General features: G+C 42.6%; 1 protein-coding gene across 8 annotated transcripts in view; it reads left to right on the plus strand.

Annotated features, from left to right (window-relative positions):
- Positions 1-16,963, plus strand: part of CIT (citron rho-interacting serine/threonine kinase) — a 159,394-nt gene that overhangs the window by 99,609 nt on the left and 42,822 nt on the right. For all 8 annotated transcript variants that reach the window (XM_045585388.1, XM_045585389.1, XM_036448872.2 and 5 more), the window contains 5 exons: positions 583-699; positions 1,665-1,774; positions 2,755-2,929; positions 6,290-6,487; positions 13,769-13,822. In XM_045585388.1, coding sequence (XP_045441344.1) covers positions 583-699; positions 1,665-1,774; positions 2,755-2,929; positions 6,290-6,487; positions 13,769-13,822 — 654 coding nt within the window. The remainder of the gene's footprint in view (positions 1-582; positions 700-1,664; positions 1,775-2,754; positions 2,930-6,289; positions 6,488-13,768; positions 13,823-16,963) is intronic.

Below are 16,963 nucleotides of genomic sequence, written 5' to 3' on the forward strand. Positions count from 1 at the left end.
GGAAAGAGACATTTAGTTTTTCTCTCTTCTTTGTTGACTCTCCACCTACGTTCCTGGTGGGCAAATCCTCTTGCCCCTGGCTATTTCTGACCATCAGCCTTGGTCACACAGACTTCCTCGGTCTCCAGCTTTCTGTCTCTTCATACAGGAGCCCAGAGATATCTAGATTCATTTTGTGCAAATTAAGAGCAAGCAATATTCTGAAAACTACTGGTGCATTGGCTACGATAAAATTGTCCTCAGGTAATATATTCAAATTATAAGATCTGTAGAGAGATCTTATTTTCTCTTTCATTTGGAGTTCACCTCCATGTTGGATCTACCTCTTGGGTCTTTTTGGCTGCTGATTTTAAAATAAGTTCTTAGTTCAAGTCAATAGGTTACTTGCCATTTCATGGTAAGACTTTTTAACCTCATTTCAGCTAAGAAACAGACTCCCAATCCCTCTCTTTGTCCCAGAATTTGGAGGGCTTTTCCCCTCCTCCCTCCTTTTCCCATTTTACTCAAGTGCCCTTGTTTAGCCTTCCCTGCTCAGCTGTTGCTGCTCAGAAAACTAACTTCCTTTGTTTCTGTTTCTCATAGGTGTTGGACAATCAGATAAAGAAAGACCTGGCTGATAAGGAGAGCCTGGAGAATATGATGCAGAGACACGAGGAGGAGGCCCATGAGAAAGGCAAAATTCTCAGCGAGCAGAAGGCGGTAGGTATAAGAAATCGCAAAGCCAGTGTTCAAAGGAGGGTTTGTGAACCATGCCAGGAACCATACACCTGAGATGACTCCATTGCAGCTGATGAGTTACTCTTTCTGTTTCTCCCTGTGGAATTTGTTGCTAACAGGTGGTTCTCTCTGTAACTTTTCTCTCTTAAAGCAGTGGAGGTGGCAGCTCAGGATGGCCAGTTTCGCCTTTTCACTCTTCTGTAAGAGCTAATCTGTCACCAGCTGGACCATTGTCCTTCAAAACGCCCCCCTGACGAAACATCCAATGGCCCTTGGTCTCCCTCATGTGTCCTCTCTTTTGTCCATCCCTCCTTTTTAATCCATAAGCAGGCATTCAGAAGGCTACTGCTCATAAGCTCACCGGCAGTGCGTGTTGTCTCAGATCCTACTGTCCTAGTTACTTCTTGTAGTTGGCTTTCAACCTCGGACTCTTTAAAGGAGGGTCCTGAGAGGTGGTGTTTTTAACCATGATCTTTGCTGGTTTTCATGATTCCTTATCTTGGGGAAACCTTCAAGAATGTCGGATAGCAGTGGCTGGGTGATAAGGTATCACTTAGGAAAGGACAACTTCATGGGTGATGAGAAGTATGAACTTGTAGGTTCAAGTTAGAGGCTCTTACAGGCTCAGGTGACATGCAGGTGCCATGGGGATTGAAGGAGGCCTGCTTCCTTGCAGAATGTCAGGTTCCTGAATAGGGCCTCCTCCCTGTTTTTAATGCAAGCCACTTAGCTAGTGTGGGACATGCAGTCACCGTTTAGGTAAAACAACTGAGTGCCATCATCTGAGTAATAAGATCTGTGACCCTCCGGGTACAGCCTAGTTGAGTGCTTGTTGCCTCTGGTCAGACTGCCGGCATTTCAGATGAGACCCTGGTTCATGGCTCACATTACTCTTGTGCCGGGGGAACTGCCTGTGGCTGAGGTTTCAGAGGTCCCCTGTGTTTCAGATGATCAATGCTATGGATTCCAAGATCAGATCCCTGGAACAGAGGATTGTGGAACTGTCGGAAGCCAATAAGCTTGCTGCAAACAGCAGTCTTTTTACCCAGAGGAACATGTAAGTATTCAAATCCTAAGTGCCTGTGTGATTACACTTTGATCTTATCTCCTGGGCATAAACTCCATTCCCCTCTCTGATGGAGCTGGAGCAGATTTAATTACTTGTGTAGTTTGGCCCAGCCCCTCATCCCATACTTATGTAATCTCGCTCTCTTTTAAGTGGGCTCATTCTAAGAGTCTTCTCTTTTGAGGTGGGTTTTCTTAAGTGCTTCAAATTGCCGTCAGATTATAGCGTGTTTTGCTGTCTCTAATGAGGCTATTTATAGTTTGCTTTTGGAAAGCTGCAGACCTTGTTCCCAGACTTGCTCTTACGAGTAGCCAGAGGTGATCTGTGTGTGCCCAATTGGGCCATCTCCTTTGCTGTGATTAAGTTAGACCCTGGGGGAAGAAGTTTGGGGCTTAGCAAGGACTCTTCATTTTTCCAGGAGCACTTTGATCTTTAAATTATAATCTCCAGAGTGGTTTTTTTCTTTAAATATCTCTTCAGAGCGCTTCTAAAGCATTCCTATCTTAGTTTAAACCAGTTTAGTAGACTGACTGCTCTTTGGTCTTTGAGTGATCCTGGTTTCTGATGCTTTGAGCGGGCTGGTGGAGAGGGAGCATGTTCATGGAGGAGAAGAAGGAAGAGCATTCTTTCTCCTCGTCCCTCTCTCCTCCCCTAGGTCCACCTGAAAGTGTGGTTAGGGTTCTCTTATACGCTAAGTGGGCCCCTTTCTGCTCTCCTATATATATGGACTAAAAAAAAAAAAAAATCTCTGCCCTCGCCTTGACCACACTTAATCCCCAAAGTGGGGGACTTGTCCCCATGCCTGGATCATGCTCTTGCGGCCTGGTCAGGTCATAGCTAATCTGGGAATGACTGTGGTCCACTTACTGTAGAAGACACAATACTCACTCTGTTTCTGTCTGTCCTGCAAGGACGTGCCTACCTCTGACGAGACTATGCTTTTGCTTGGTTCCTCTCACCACCCCCACCAGGAAGGCCCAGGAAGAGATGATTTCAGAACTCAGGCAGCAGAAATTTTACCTGGAGACGCAGGCTGGGAAACTGGAGGCCCAGAACCGGAAGCTGGAGGAACAGCTGGAAAAAATCAGCCACCAAGACCACAGCGATAAGAATCGTCTGCTGGAGCTGGAGACAAGGTTGAGGGAGGTGAGAGTGAGGGTGATCACCCCAGAGGAGTTGTGGGGAGGACTCCAGCCGCAAACCAGCCAGGGATCAGGCATAAGTCAGTGCTCACCTGAGAGGCACTGTGCCTAGAGAAGGGCACAGGGTCTGGGTTAGAGTCCCACCTCCACTTCTGATGAGTTTTCCAACCTTGGGCAGGCTTCCTTCTTCTGTGCATTAGTTTCTTCATCTCTAAAGCAGCCATGAAAATTGATCTCCCTCCCAGGGTCACATGGGGGTTATGCGATTGGTGCCATCTTCAGAAGGAGGCAGAGTGATTCCTCCTTATCTCGATTTAGCAAGGGTCACATGACCCAGCTCATGCACAGAGTTTAGCACAGCATTGGCTACTTAGCATGGCTTAATGACAGTGGCAGAGTCTCATAATGACAGTGGCAATTAAACCAGCTGTAAGGTTTGTTGGAAGGAAGGTGGTTCTCTTAGGAAGCTGGGAAGGAAAATATACTCGGTTGTAAATATATTGAGATTGATTGAAGTGATGAAGTTACATTCAGGTACTCACTTATGGTCTATTTATTAAATGTCTGTTTGTGCCAGTTAGTAACTTGATATAAGCTATGATAAGACAGACCCAATGTCTGATCTTGGGGCTGTCAGCCTAGTGGACAGGGCTCCTTGGCACCTGCAGAGGCAGGACTGCCGTTCAGCAGAGTGATTGCTGGAAGTGGGACATTGGGTTGGCAATGGAGACACCATGCTCAGATATTTGTGAGGGAATTCTTCAAAGAGCAGACGGTGACTCAAAGAAAAGCGTGCTAAGCTGGCAGAGGTCTGCGGACTAAACCTTGGGGAGTACCCGTGCTTAGGCACGTCTTAGTTCACACTGGCGTGTTGAAATGAGGCCAGCTCTCCAAAGGACAGGAGTTGTGGATCCTCGATTAGGACCACCTTGCTATGTCAAAATGCAGATTCCTGGGCCGCTTTCTCCCTCAACCTGTTGGAATGGAATTGGGATTAGAGGGGGTGCAGAATAGAGGTTTGCATTTTTAACAGATGCCCCAGGAAATTCTTGTTTTTGGAGTTTGAGAACCATCTTTCTAGGTCATCTAAAAGCCTTAGGTGATGGTTTAACTTTTATTACGCAGGCGATATTTTTACTCCTCAGTAAGTTTAACACCACTCCCCTCTAAATAACTCAGACTTCTCTGAGCTTGGGAACATTGGCTGGATGGCCTGCCTTTCTTTTCCACAAATGTCTCTCTTACCTCTTCTGCCCTGAGGCGGTATAGCTCATCTGGGCAATTAAAATGCCTTTGGGAAGCGTATTGCTTTGTTCTTAAATTAATATAGCTAGTCCCCCAAGGATGGTGGCAGAAATTTAGAATGCTGCTGAGCGGCTCTCTGGGAGTTCTGGAGCTTTAAATGTAAAAGGCAGGTCCACCCTCCCTGCTGCTTGCTGCTGTTGAGATGGGGGGCAGAAGCCTCAACCTTGGCTTGATTCCCCTTGAAGGGCCCGAGCGCCGCCATGCTCGCCAAGTGTGTGCAGCGTTAGCTCTTCTCTAGCAAAGTGTGTGGAGTCCTGACTGTGCAGGGCTCCTGGGTTCTCCTGTCAGTGCTCAGCATCCTGCTCACCCACCACTGCTCACTCTGCTGTCACCTGTTTCTCAAGGTTTTCCCAAGTGGCAGGGGAATTTCCAGGCCTGCTGTAGAGTGCTGGCTCTTTAATAAGGCCACAGTAAATAGTGTAGCTACACTTCCTGGGTTTGAACCAGCCCTGCCCTTGTTTAGCTGTGTGAAGTTTGTCCCTTGTCCCGTTACTTGATCTCAATGCCAGAGTTTGCTAATCTGCCGAACGGAGGTCATCGTAGTGTCTGCCTCATTGGGTTGTTATGAAGATGAAAGGAGTTAAAACAGTGCCTGGCTCCTGTGAGAACAACATTTGCTGCTATCATGTCGTTGTTGCACCATCGTCATCATTCTCATCCTCACTAGAGAGAGATCACAGTCTTGGCTTCAGCTGCCTGACTTCCCAACCCAGACCTTTGTCCGCTTGCGGAGCCGTCATCCCAAAAGACATTAGACATCTCCATTTGGCTGTCTCCCTGTTGCTCAAGTTCAATAGACGAAGACTGAATCTCTCTCCTCAGACTGGCTCTTCCTCCCATGTTCCCTGTGCTAGCCAATGGTTTCTGTGTAATGCACCTGCCCAGAAACACAGATTCACCGTGGACTCACCTTTGTCCTTTGTTCCCTGCTCCACCTTGAACTAACCGCTAAATTCTCTCGGTTTTCGAGGCTAAACCTTTCCTAAGGCTTTCTTCTCTCCACCCGTATGGCCTTTGGGACTCCAGTGCATCTTTTCTGGAAGCCTTCTCCTGTCCTCTAGAACTGGATCTGATGTCTCCTTTGTGTCCCCACAGCTTTCCACGTGTAACTTATCACCACAGTGTGTACCTCTTGGCAGTCCCATTGGAGAGTGAGCTCTCTGAGGGCAGTGAGCGCCTGTCATTTGCTTGGTAATCAGTGTCCGACAGAGTCTGGTTCTCGGGACAGCCTCGTCAGTGCTGGTTAGGTCAATGGATGTGCCACAGTCTTCCTCCTCTCCATGCTTCTGGGTGCCTTGCTGCCCCTGCTTGGAATTTTCTTTCTTTTCTGAGCTGCTTGTTGGCTTCCTGTATTCTTCAGTACACAGTGCAGTCACCACCTCTGCCCTCCGCTGTGTTCCCATTACATCCTTGCGTGTCCTGACCACAACATATGATAATGGTTGGTTTTCATTTTTCTTCTCAAGTTGAAGGCAGATCCTGTCTTTCATCTCCATTTTCCTTTTTACACCGAGGTTACTGAGTAAATTTTTCTTATATGAATGAATAAAATGTTGAGTAGATAGATGGTTAGATGGGCAGATAGAAGGAAGAATATTCATAATGTGACATTAATACTGGTTACCTAATGGGACAAATCAGAGCAAGAATATTTAAAATACACAGAATTCAGCCTGTTGTTCCATTTGTACAGTCTAATTATGAAGGTGTTCCTCTTACTAATATGATGTTACTTCTATCTGCTTGCTTTAAATGCTTTTCTAATAAGAGCACTTGTTATAATGTCCCCTGGAGGAGATTGTTGCATGGTTTTTCTTTGGAAACCTTCCCAAGCATTTGAATATTTGTAAATAAGGAATGTTTGAATATACATCCTCTCACATTTTCTTATTCCTGTTGATTTTCAGGACTCATAGAAGTCAGACCTATTTAATTCAAGTTTCTCCCTCAGTCGAGTGATGAGAATTTGATTCCATGACCAAGTTTAAGATAACAACAGCAGGTCACACCCTGGCTTCCTTTATAGGTAAGGTCACCTGAGCATTTCTCTCTGTCTCAGGTCAGCCTCGAGCATGAGGAGCAGAAACTGGAGCTAAAGCGCCAGCTCACAGAGCTGCAGCTCTCCCTGCAGGAGCGCGAGGCCCAGCTGACAGCCCTGCAGGCTGCCCGGGCGGCCCTGGAGAGCCAGCTCCGCCAGGCCAAGACGGAGCTGGAAGAGACGACCGCGGAAGCCGAAGAGGAGATCCAGGCGCTCACGGTAAGCCTGGGGCGGCCCCTGCAGCACTGGCGGCCTCAGTAAGGGTGACTGTGGTGCTAGGGTGTCTGCTCGCTCTTAGGCATTTCCCAAGAGAAAACAGCCATCTCTTGAGATATTGAACGGGCATTAAACTGGCTCCCATAGGTTCTCCTTCATTGGAATTAGTGTTTTAGTCATTTGGTAATATCTGAGCTTTCCTTAGCATCTGGAAAAGGTCTTCCTTTATTTATCTTCCCTTTAAAAAAATAGTCATCCTTATTTTTTTCTTTTATTTTTTTTCAATTACAGTTGACATTCAATATTATATTCATTTTAGGTGCATTCAACTGCATTTCAGTTATATTTGGAATTTCAGTTTTAGCCAAAGTCTTTTTACTTGGATCTTCTACTTTGATTTTCAATAATCATTAAAAAATAATAATCTTAACAGTACTATATTTCTATATTTGTTTTGGTTAACTTTATGATCTTTTTTTTAAATTTGTAGATTCTGCTTTATGTCTTATGTATTTATCTGATATGATCTGGTATATATTTTAAACTAGTTTCTTTCTTAGAAGTTATTCTCCCTTTGTTGGGTTCGGAGAGCCCATTATCTCAACACATTGGGAACATGATCTGACAGTGCCAGGGTCCTATGGACCAGTCTGGGACACAGAGACTTCAGGATTCTGGGGGTGACATAGTAACATATGTAGAAGATACTTGTGATGCCTAGATTTTACAGGTCTTTAAGTTCAGATACTGACTACAATCTGAATTTCCATTGTCTTTACTGCTGATGCCACATGCCCCCAATAATTGTTTGGAAGAAAGTAGTCATGCTATCTTTTTATACTTTGCCTTGTTTCAAAATGTACTGAAAGCAATTTAGAAAGGTACAAAACAGTGAAACAGGATAAATAAGAAAGAAAAGGCAAAGAGTAAATAAGACTATAAAAGGGAAAAATGGAGGCAAGCATGACATGAATATGTAAGAGTGAATGCAAAGAAGGCTTTCTGGAGTTGGGTGGATGGGGAGGAAGACAGCCAAATCGCTCTTCTTGGCTGCTAAAGGAGACACAAAAAATCTAACCAGAATTCTATTTAATGCATTGTATGTTGATATTTTGCCCCTGTATGAATACCCGCTCTGAAAGGAAGAGAACTCAGCAATTTAATCCATACTTAGTAAGTCCTCACGGTGTGCCTAGGGCTGTGTCTTTAGCCTCTCTCTCCAGGGGATTGGCCTGTTATCCCTCAGGTCCGTTTGCATTGGAGGAGGAAGACACATTATTTTTCTGCTCGTTGGGAATAGGAGGGAGGGCGGTGGCCATGCATCCTCTTCCCTTTGGAAGGAGCGGGTATGAAATAGAGCTTGTGTCACCACTGTTTATCTGTGGGGAAATTAGTCTTTAAATCCTGCTTGCTGCTGGTTGGAATATGCTGTGTCTAATGGCTGTTGGGAGCCTAGCACAGCAGCAAGTCACGACTTAATTTAGTCAGATGAGATCACTGCCTCAGAGCATCTTCTTAGAAAAAAAGAAAAACAGCTTCCCGAGACCTAGATACTAGGGCTCTCCCAGTCTCGCAGATGAAGATGCCATGGAAAACGGGGCTTCTTAAAAGTTCTGGCAGGAAACTGCCTTTGGTCAGACAGCTGTTTGTAAGCCCACCACGCAGGAACCCAGCTCCATGTCAGCTTGCTTCCATCAGTTTGAGGCCGTGGGTTTTTCCTCTCCACTTCTTTTGATTACGTCCTATAAACCTGGTTATGGGCCACATGTGGTTGTTGCCTGAATGGCTTTGTTGAATTTGGTCTGAAGAATGTATTTCCAAGAGAAAGAGAAAATGGTCACAAATGCTGTACTCTGACCCCCTCACTCTCATTGTTCAAGGCCCAGGTTCAGACCCAGCGAAAGCATCAATCAAATTAAATCAGCCAGATCTAAAATAATCTCCCAGGAGGCTTGTCAGCTTCACAGCAGGCTGTTTTATCAATAAAAGGGAATAGTTAAATGGGCTATTATTGCTTATTTCAAAGAGGCCTCCATCTCCTCGCCTGGGAAGGAGTAGTTACCCCATTTGGCCTCTGCTTCTGGGCCAAATTAGATGGATCGCTGTTAAATTGAAGATCGGTATTGAAGGAGCTTGGCAGGAGCCACTGGGAAGCCAGTGTTGGTCTTCTTCTTTCTTTTTCCTCACTCTCACTTTACCCATCCTGTTAATTGCATTTTCATTGAAATTTACTGACTGAGATTAAATCAAGGTAGAGTTAAATTTAAGCAAAAATCCATGCTTTCAAGATGCTTCCATGCTTATTGGTAGGAGAGAGTATTTTCTGCCTAGACTTGAAATTTAAGACTCCATGTCGTCCTGTCCTGTGAGGAAGAGAATTGGAGTCTGTATGCTTTAGAGCACACAGATATGTGACATGATGTCGGCGTCACCTGAATGGTGCCGTGAGGTAGGGGTGGGGTATGAGCCCTCTTTACACTTGCAAGGCCCACGGACATGTTTCGCGTCCCTTCCCTCCTGATAGCACTTATGGATTTGGCCAAGAAGCTAAAGCCAGAGACAGTAATGAGAGGAATCTTCCCAGCATTCTGTGATTATGAAACCCCAAAGTGGTCCTCTGATAAGTTAAAATCGTTAGTCAATGCACGCTCTCATTTTTTCTTCCTCACCCCAATAAATATCAAGCCCTGTATTTAATTAGTAAACCATCAGTGTGATAGCCAAGATGTGAAACTGGGGCATGAAAGGTAACAGTCTTGCTTGGTGCCTGCCTTCACAGAAAAAGGGGTGGATGCGTGGAAGCCTAAGTGTTCTAGAATCCTGACCATGGATCCCAGAAGGTGGTCAGATATCTAAATACTGGTTTCCTTTGCTCAGCTCTGCAGATATTTTCTCTCATCAAGGCTGTGTTTTAATTCTCGTATCTTTCTTCTTGTAACTTTCCTTAAAATGAATGAAGACGTAAGTACTCTTCAAAGAGAGTGGCTGTCTGTTCTGCAGACTGCAGCCTGTCCATTCTACCTTATTGCCACCTAACTCCTAGCTCAGTGGTTCTCAAAGTAGGTCTGTGGATGCCTGATGGTCCCCAAGGTCAGACTATTTTCATAGTAATACTAAGATGTCATTTGACATTTTCTATTGGGTTAACACAATGATGGTGCAAAAGCAATGTTAGTGTTATTTAAAAAGAAATAAAATACAAATATTTGAAAAAGATCTCAGTTTTAATTTCTAATATGATAAATATAGATAGATGTAAACCACATAAACAAAAGCTTTTTGGGGTCCTCAATAATTTTTAAGAATACCTATTCCCTGTAGTACCTAATGTCTAATTAACACTCAGTTATTTTATTGAGAGAATCTAAATACATTTTACCTTGTTTTATGTAATATTTCACTATTCTTATAATATACTATTATGCAACCTTTTGCTTTTTTGTATAGTTGGTTTATAACTTACTTCACAAAAACGTAAAACATGTTTCTTGACATTTTTTTTTTTTTACCCAGATCAACCCAATAATTATTAAATTTCTTACAGTATTTCTAGCAGTCACAACAGGATTGTTTCTACATTTGGGGTTTATAGTTTATAGTCAATAATAAATCAAAAGCCATAGTGATGATAATTCATTACATTATAACCTCAAAGAGGATTGCCATTTGATGTGTCAAAATAATCCAAATGCCTTAATGATGGAAAATTTCAAAGAAAATGAAACAGTATTAGTGATTGACATTTCAGACTGCAAGTGGGGCAGTTAAATAAGTTTTTAATGGTATGGTATTAGAAATTTTGTTATTATTAAGAAGGTGGAATAGGTCATCTATCCCTAAGTCTAGTCCAGGGATCACTGTTTAGGCTTTGAAGGAATTAACTCTACCCTCAGCTTCTTGTTGTTGTCTGTGAGAGATTTCACACCACATAGTCATTTAGAGCAGGGTTAGGCAAGCTATAACCAGTGAGTCAAATTCAGTTTGCCGCCTCTTTCCTGTCAGTTAAGTTTTATTGACACTTTTTTTTTTTTTTTTTTTTTTTTTTTTTTTACATATTGTGTATGGCTGCTCTTGTGTTATGAGGGCAGAGTTGAGTATTTTTTACAGTGACTGAATGGACCTTGAAGCCAAAAACATTTACTATCTGGTCCTTTAAAGAAAAAATGTGCTCACTCTTGCTCTAGAGTTTATTAATCTACTAGAGGCCCGATGCACAAAGATTTGTGCAAAAATGGGCCTTCCTTCCCCTGGCTGTCGGCACCACCTTTGCTCTGGACCAGAGCTGCCTTTCCGCTCCAGCCTGGATCTGACTTTCTGCTCCAACCCAGAGCTGCCTTTCCGCCTTCCCACACTGCTCAGAGGCCCAGAGCGGCTGGGTGGTGTAGAACACCTGCGTCATCACCATGGCAACGATGCAAGCATCCCGCCCTGCCCCTGGCTGCTCTGCACATGCATATGCAAATTAACTCACAATCTTTGTTGGGTTAATTTGCATACTCCTTTTTGGCTGGTGGGTGTCACGAAGGTACAGTCAATTAGCATACTGCTCTTTTATTAGGTAGATGGGCCTTATTCTTCTTTTAGGAAGAGTCCTCGGTGATCATGAAATGCACTCACAGGGGTTGGATGGTCTTTGGGGCCAGATGCTCTGCTTGCTCACAGATAAGATTTCAATAGCAGTGTAGATAGCTACATTCCTACTTTGGGTAAATAGTATTCTTACACATCTATTGGTTGCCTCCCGCATCTGCCAAGGATCAAACCTGAACCTAGGTACATGCCTTGACTGGGATTTGAACCCACGACCCTCCAGTCTATGGGCTGATGCTCTAACTACTGAGAAACCAGCCAACGCTAATTCTTTTCTTTTTTAATTTAAGAGGACTACTTTTGCCTTTGGGCTTTCTGAGCAAAATAAACCATAATATATGTTAGCTCTCAAATCCAAAGGCTGTAAGGATTTGACTCTTCTTTTCCCTTGGCCCCCATGTTCATCAGCAGGTCTTACTGCATTTGCTTCCAAAAGAGATCACAGTCCATTCACTTTTCTTTGTCTTTGACACCATCCTCTCTTCCTTGAATGACAGTGGTTTCCCTGCTTCTTTCTACCTTTGTCCTATTTTGATCTATTCTTCCTGTGGCTTCCACACAATGACAATCATATCATGTAAGTCTGCTTCTTAAAACACCATTGGCTTTCAATTAATTGCAATTTGAATGAAATCCAAACACTTTTCTGGGTCTTCAAATTCTTGGTCCCTGCCTGCCTCTCTACCATCATCTTGAGCCACATTTTCTTTTTTCTTTTTTTTTTTTTTCTTTTTTTTTGACTTTTATTTATTTTTTTTTATTTTTTTTAAATTAATTTATTTATTTATTTTTTACATATTTTAATGATTTTTTTTTGCCCCCCTCCCTCCCTCCCCCATATCCCCTCCCTCCCCATAGTTTTATGTCCATTGGTTGTACTTATATGCATGTATACAAGTCCTTCGGTTGATCTATTATCTCCCCCAGATCCTCCTCCCCTCCCCGCTGTAATTTGACAATCTGCTTGTTGCTTTACTGTCTCTATATCTATCCTTGAGCCACATTTTCCTTGTCTTTGCTTGAGCCAGGTGATTTTCAAAAATCATTTGGCTACAACTCACCAAAGATACATTTTACCTTGTATTGTAGTAGTGTATTTCACTGAATTTAAGGTACTGAAAATTGGGATGCATCTTATAATCATAGCTTATATATGATTATATAGTCATCCTATATAATAAAAGGCTAATATGCAAATCAACCAAACAGTTGAACGACTGGTCGCTATGATGTGCACTGACCACCAGATGTCAAATGCAGGAGCTGCCCCCTTGTGGTCAGTGCACTCCCACAGGGGGAGCTCCAACTCAGCCACTGAGCTCCCATGGGGAGCGGACCTAAGCCATCGTTTGGACATCCCCCAAGGCCTCCCGGACTGCGAGAGGGTGCAGGCCAGACTGAGGAAGCTCCCCCCGTTCCCCAAGTGCATGAATTTTGTGCACTAGGCTTCTAGTATATACATAAATATGTCATGGTTTAGTTGATAGCACTTTTTCTTTTTTAATATTACATAAAATTATGATAGTCTTACAACTTGATAGCAACTTAAATGGGATGAATTATGCTATCTTAGACAAATTTTCTACAACAGGGCTTACTGTTGTAGAAAAGGGACCATGTGATGTGTTTTATATTCTGTCCTATTTGTTCCATTTCATTGGATAAAACAAACCCAAAAATCCCACTTAGTCTCACCATTGGGGCACAGCTTGAAGTTGAAAAACCTCTGCTGTAGCCACTTGGGTCTTTTTTTGTTCATCAAGTGCACTAACCGCCTTCTTGCCTCAGGGTTTTGGCACATGCTGTTCCTTTGCCTTTTCCTGTTATTTGCATGGCTGGCCCCTCCTCACCCAGCAGGTTTCGGTTTAAATGTCACCTCTTCAGGGAAGCCTCTGTGACCAGCCATCTAAGTGAGTTCCTTCCTAACCCCTTGTTCTCTTTTTTCTGTTTCCTTTATAGCATTTGCCACGCTTTGTAATCACGCACTTACTTATGTTCTAGATCCCCTCACCAGAATGAAGTTGTCTGCCCTACATGCTCTCTATTATCACAGTGTCTGGCATGTAGTATGCATTCAAAAAATCCTTGTCAGCTGAACGAAGCAGATCTGCCTCTGTATTTATTTCAAGATCACTATGGGGTTTCTGAATCGCAGCAGCTTTTGATTAAAAAAAAAAAAGAAAGTTCCTACTTTGTACTGGCTATTGTCCTGTATGTGTGTCTGTGTGTTTTTTGTCTCTCTTGGGAATAGACTTGGTTGGGGAGGGTTAAGTAGCGAGAAGAGGGAAAGGTTAAGGTCGGGGAACAAGACAAATGAAGGAGAGTAAAGACTTCATCCTTTATTAGGTTTTTTTGTCCACTCATTCCTAGGCATTAATGTGAATGTTCAAATATATTTGTAAAGGGTAGGCATGCGTGGTCTAAGTAGTTCATGGCTGTATGTCAACTGTAATTGAAAAATAAATTAAAATTTAAAAAATAGTTAATTGTTATCAACGCAGCATCATGTGTTCCTGTAACTTTTGTTTCTGATATTGGGGGTGACTTAATCAATCCGTTGGAAAACAGATGCCGAGGCTGCTGCATCAGCATTCTTGGCTTTCTAGGCAAATGCTGTTCTCTTTATTTGACCCGTAGTGTGTACAATTGTGTTCCTCCCTATGGAAAATTTATAATCAACTTCTTACCTTTTAGGCACATAGAGATGAAATCCAGCGCAAATTTGATGCCCTTCGTAACAGCTGTACTGTGAGTATTAACCAAAGATGATTAAAATAGCGTAACATTAAATCCAAGGAGAAAAAGAGAACATTTCCTCGTGATACCAGTGACTAATTTTTGATACAAACTCTCAGCTTGAAGCAGTTAATGCTGTCAAACCGATTTGGCATTTCTGAGCCCCAGATAACTTCAGTTTCTCGGGTGTGTGCCTGTTTTAAACATTTAAAAGTATTCTTCATGCTGGAGGGAGGCTAGCTGGAGTGGTCCAAATAGTTCTCACTGCACAACCACCAATAGGTTTCAGTAGCTGCAACAAAAGTCCCAAGCAGCTGCCCCTCCTTTTCCAGGGTGGAAGGTTCCCAGGCTAGCGCAGGCCAGAGATTGTGTAGGGGCAATTATGTTTGCGGAGAGTCTTCTGTAACCTGCTGCCTCTGCAGAGGAAACATCTAGAAATTTTAACTTCCTAAGAGATAAAATCTGGCTTCCTTCCATACAAATTTAAAATCTAGGACTCTTTGGAAGATGTTATTTATATTGAGAAAAATAAACCCTATGCACAGATAAGCACCATTCATAGATTATGTAATAGGGTCAGGTCAATGGAAATGCAAAGTCTATTTTTGCTGAAAAGGAAGGCCTGAAATAGGCCTCTTTTAGAAGAGAGGGATGTTATCTTTACCCTTGGTTGCACTGCCTTTCTTTTTGATCCTTTCATTGCTTTATTACCTCTTGGTCAGTCCTAGATGAGCTTGTTTCCATTTGCATTATTCGCATCTGTGAATTTCCAGAATGCGCACCCCCTCCCCGCCCTCATATGTGTTTTGTTTTCTTGTAATGAACTCTTTCTTTCCTCCTTACCTATAGTGGGGCATTAAATCCTGATGCTTTCCCCTTTAGTTTAGGTATAAAATGCATACAGTAAAGAATATAAAGTGTAAAAGTTTTACATGTATAGACAATCTACATTGCCACAACATAGATTAAGATACAGAGTATTTTCAGCTCCCAGAAGGGTCCCTCATATTCTCATCAGCATCCTTTTCCCCAAGGGTAACTGCTGTTCTGATCTCTGATACCATAGATCAGTTTTGCCTATTTTTAAAGCTCCATTTAAATGAAGATCTTTTGAGTTTAGCATTTTTTTTTCTTTCTTAAATTGTCTGTGTGGTTCATCCATGTTGTGTCTGTCAAAAATCTGTTATTTTTCATTATAGTGTGGTGCTCCCAATATGTGACTAGAGCTGAAGTCAGTTTATCCATTCTCCTGCGGATGGATATTTGTATTGTTTTTGCAATGGATAAAGCTGTTAGAGAACATTCTCGTACACGTTCTTTGGTGGCTATAAGCATTTATTTATTTATTTTTTTATATAAGCACTTATTTCTGATGAGCATGTACCCAGGAGCAGAATGGCTAGGTCACACGATGTGCTACTAGTTTGATTCCAGTAGTAGTCACCTGGCAGGTAGATTTTGGTTATTTCCTGATGGCTGGACCAGGGTGGGCCCACCTTAGGAATATCTGTTGATTTCCTCCATTTTTCCTCCCTTCCTCGAAGAATAGACGCATTCTGGGCCTGTCCTCTTTTTTTAGTTTCTTTTTGTCTTGGTTTATTATTTACACAAGAGTTATTTGCTTATATTACATACATGCTCATAAATGATCACCGAATACAATATAGATCTTTTTATGGCTGTGGTATTTTTAGATTACTACATTTTCCTAAAATAAACTTGGATATATTTTCAGTATATACATCAGTAATCCTTCATCTGCAGGTTTCCTTTCTTCATTTTTAGTCTTTGGTATAAAAATTAAAATAAAAAATTTAATACTCAATAATAGCATTTAATTCACAATCCTTTGATGAATTTTCAAGTGTGTGTACACCTATGAAACCAGCACAACACTCAAAATCATGAACATATCCATCATCCTCAAAGTTCCCTTGTGCTCCTTTGTCATCCACTCTCCCCCACATTTTTAAAATTGGAAATTTAGTTTTTAATAGAATATGGCGATATGTAGAATGAATTTGGTTACTTTCTTAACTTATGTAACTTGCTTTTTTTTCTGCAACACTGACATGTAACCCTTCCTTTCCTTACCCCCGGCATTCCGTAGAGAAGCTCTGGGGGCCTCACAGGTGGAAGGAGGGGCCCCACCCACAGGAGTGGCCGCTGAGGGTTCACACCGGCTCTCCCGTGTTAGGCAGACCAGGCTCCAGTTCTGAATTGGCCTCTGGGGAGCCTATGTGGTGTTATCTCCCAAGTCTCTACTTCTTTACCTATAAAATGGAGCTAACACTCTCCTTGATTCCCATACATCATGGATTGTAAGATATAATTTATTTAATAACTGTTCTTTGAAGCCTGGGCGAGAGAAGAAAGATAGCTGCTTAGTTCCAATATATATCCAAATTACAGAAACCGCAAATCTTAGGGAACACTGAGTCATAGAATCAGAAATTTGGTAATAGTACCTACTCATGGGGTTCCTACATGAATTAATGAGATGATGCATCCAAGTGTTTGCATAGGGCCTGGTCCATAGAAAGTGCTAAATCGTTGGTTACTATCATTATTTTATTACTAGAGGTCTGGTGAATGAATTAATGCACCAGTGGGGTCCCGTGGCCTGGCCTGTGGGATCAGGCCAAAACTGGCTCTCCAACAGTCCCAGATTGTGAGAGGGTGCATTCCAGGATGTGGGACCCCACCAGTGCACGGTCAGGGCCAGGGAGGGATGCAGGAGGTTGGCCAGCTGGGAAGGGACTGTGGGAGGGCTCCAGGGTGTGTCCAGCCTGTCTCACTCAGTCCCAAATGGCCGGACCCCAGCAATAAGTTAACCTACTGGTCAGAGCCTTGGAGAGCCGGTGCATGTCATAACAATCTGTTGAACTTCCTTAGCATATCATTAGCATATTATGCTTTGATTGGTTGAATGGACAAGCAGATGACCAGATCTTAGCATATTAGGCTTTTATTATATAGGATATTGGACTTCTGACATAAAAGTAAAAACTTTGTTTAGAAAAGGATTCTGCTCCTTAGAAAAGTTTGAAATCCACTCCTTATGGAACAATATTTGGCAACAATTGTCGATCTCAGCTATTCTTTCGCAAGTTCAAAGGCTGCTTTCAACACATCTCAGTAAATGTTCCTTTC

The sequence above is a fragment of the Pipistrellus kuhlii genome, unplaced genomic scaffold (assembly GCF_014108245.1).
Source record: "Pipistrellus kuhlii isolate mPipKuh1 unplaced genomic scaffold, mPipKuh1.p scaffold_m20_p_20, whole genome shotgun sequence".
Taxonomy (NCBI): domain Eukaryota; kingdom Metazoa; phylum Chordata; class Mammalia; order Chiroptera; family Vespertilionidae; genus Pipistrellus; species Pipistrellus kuhlii.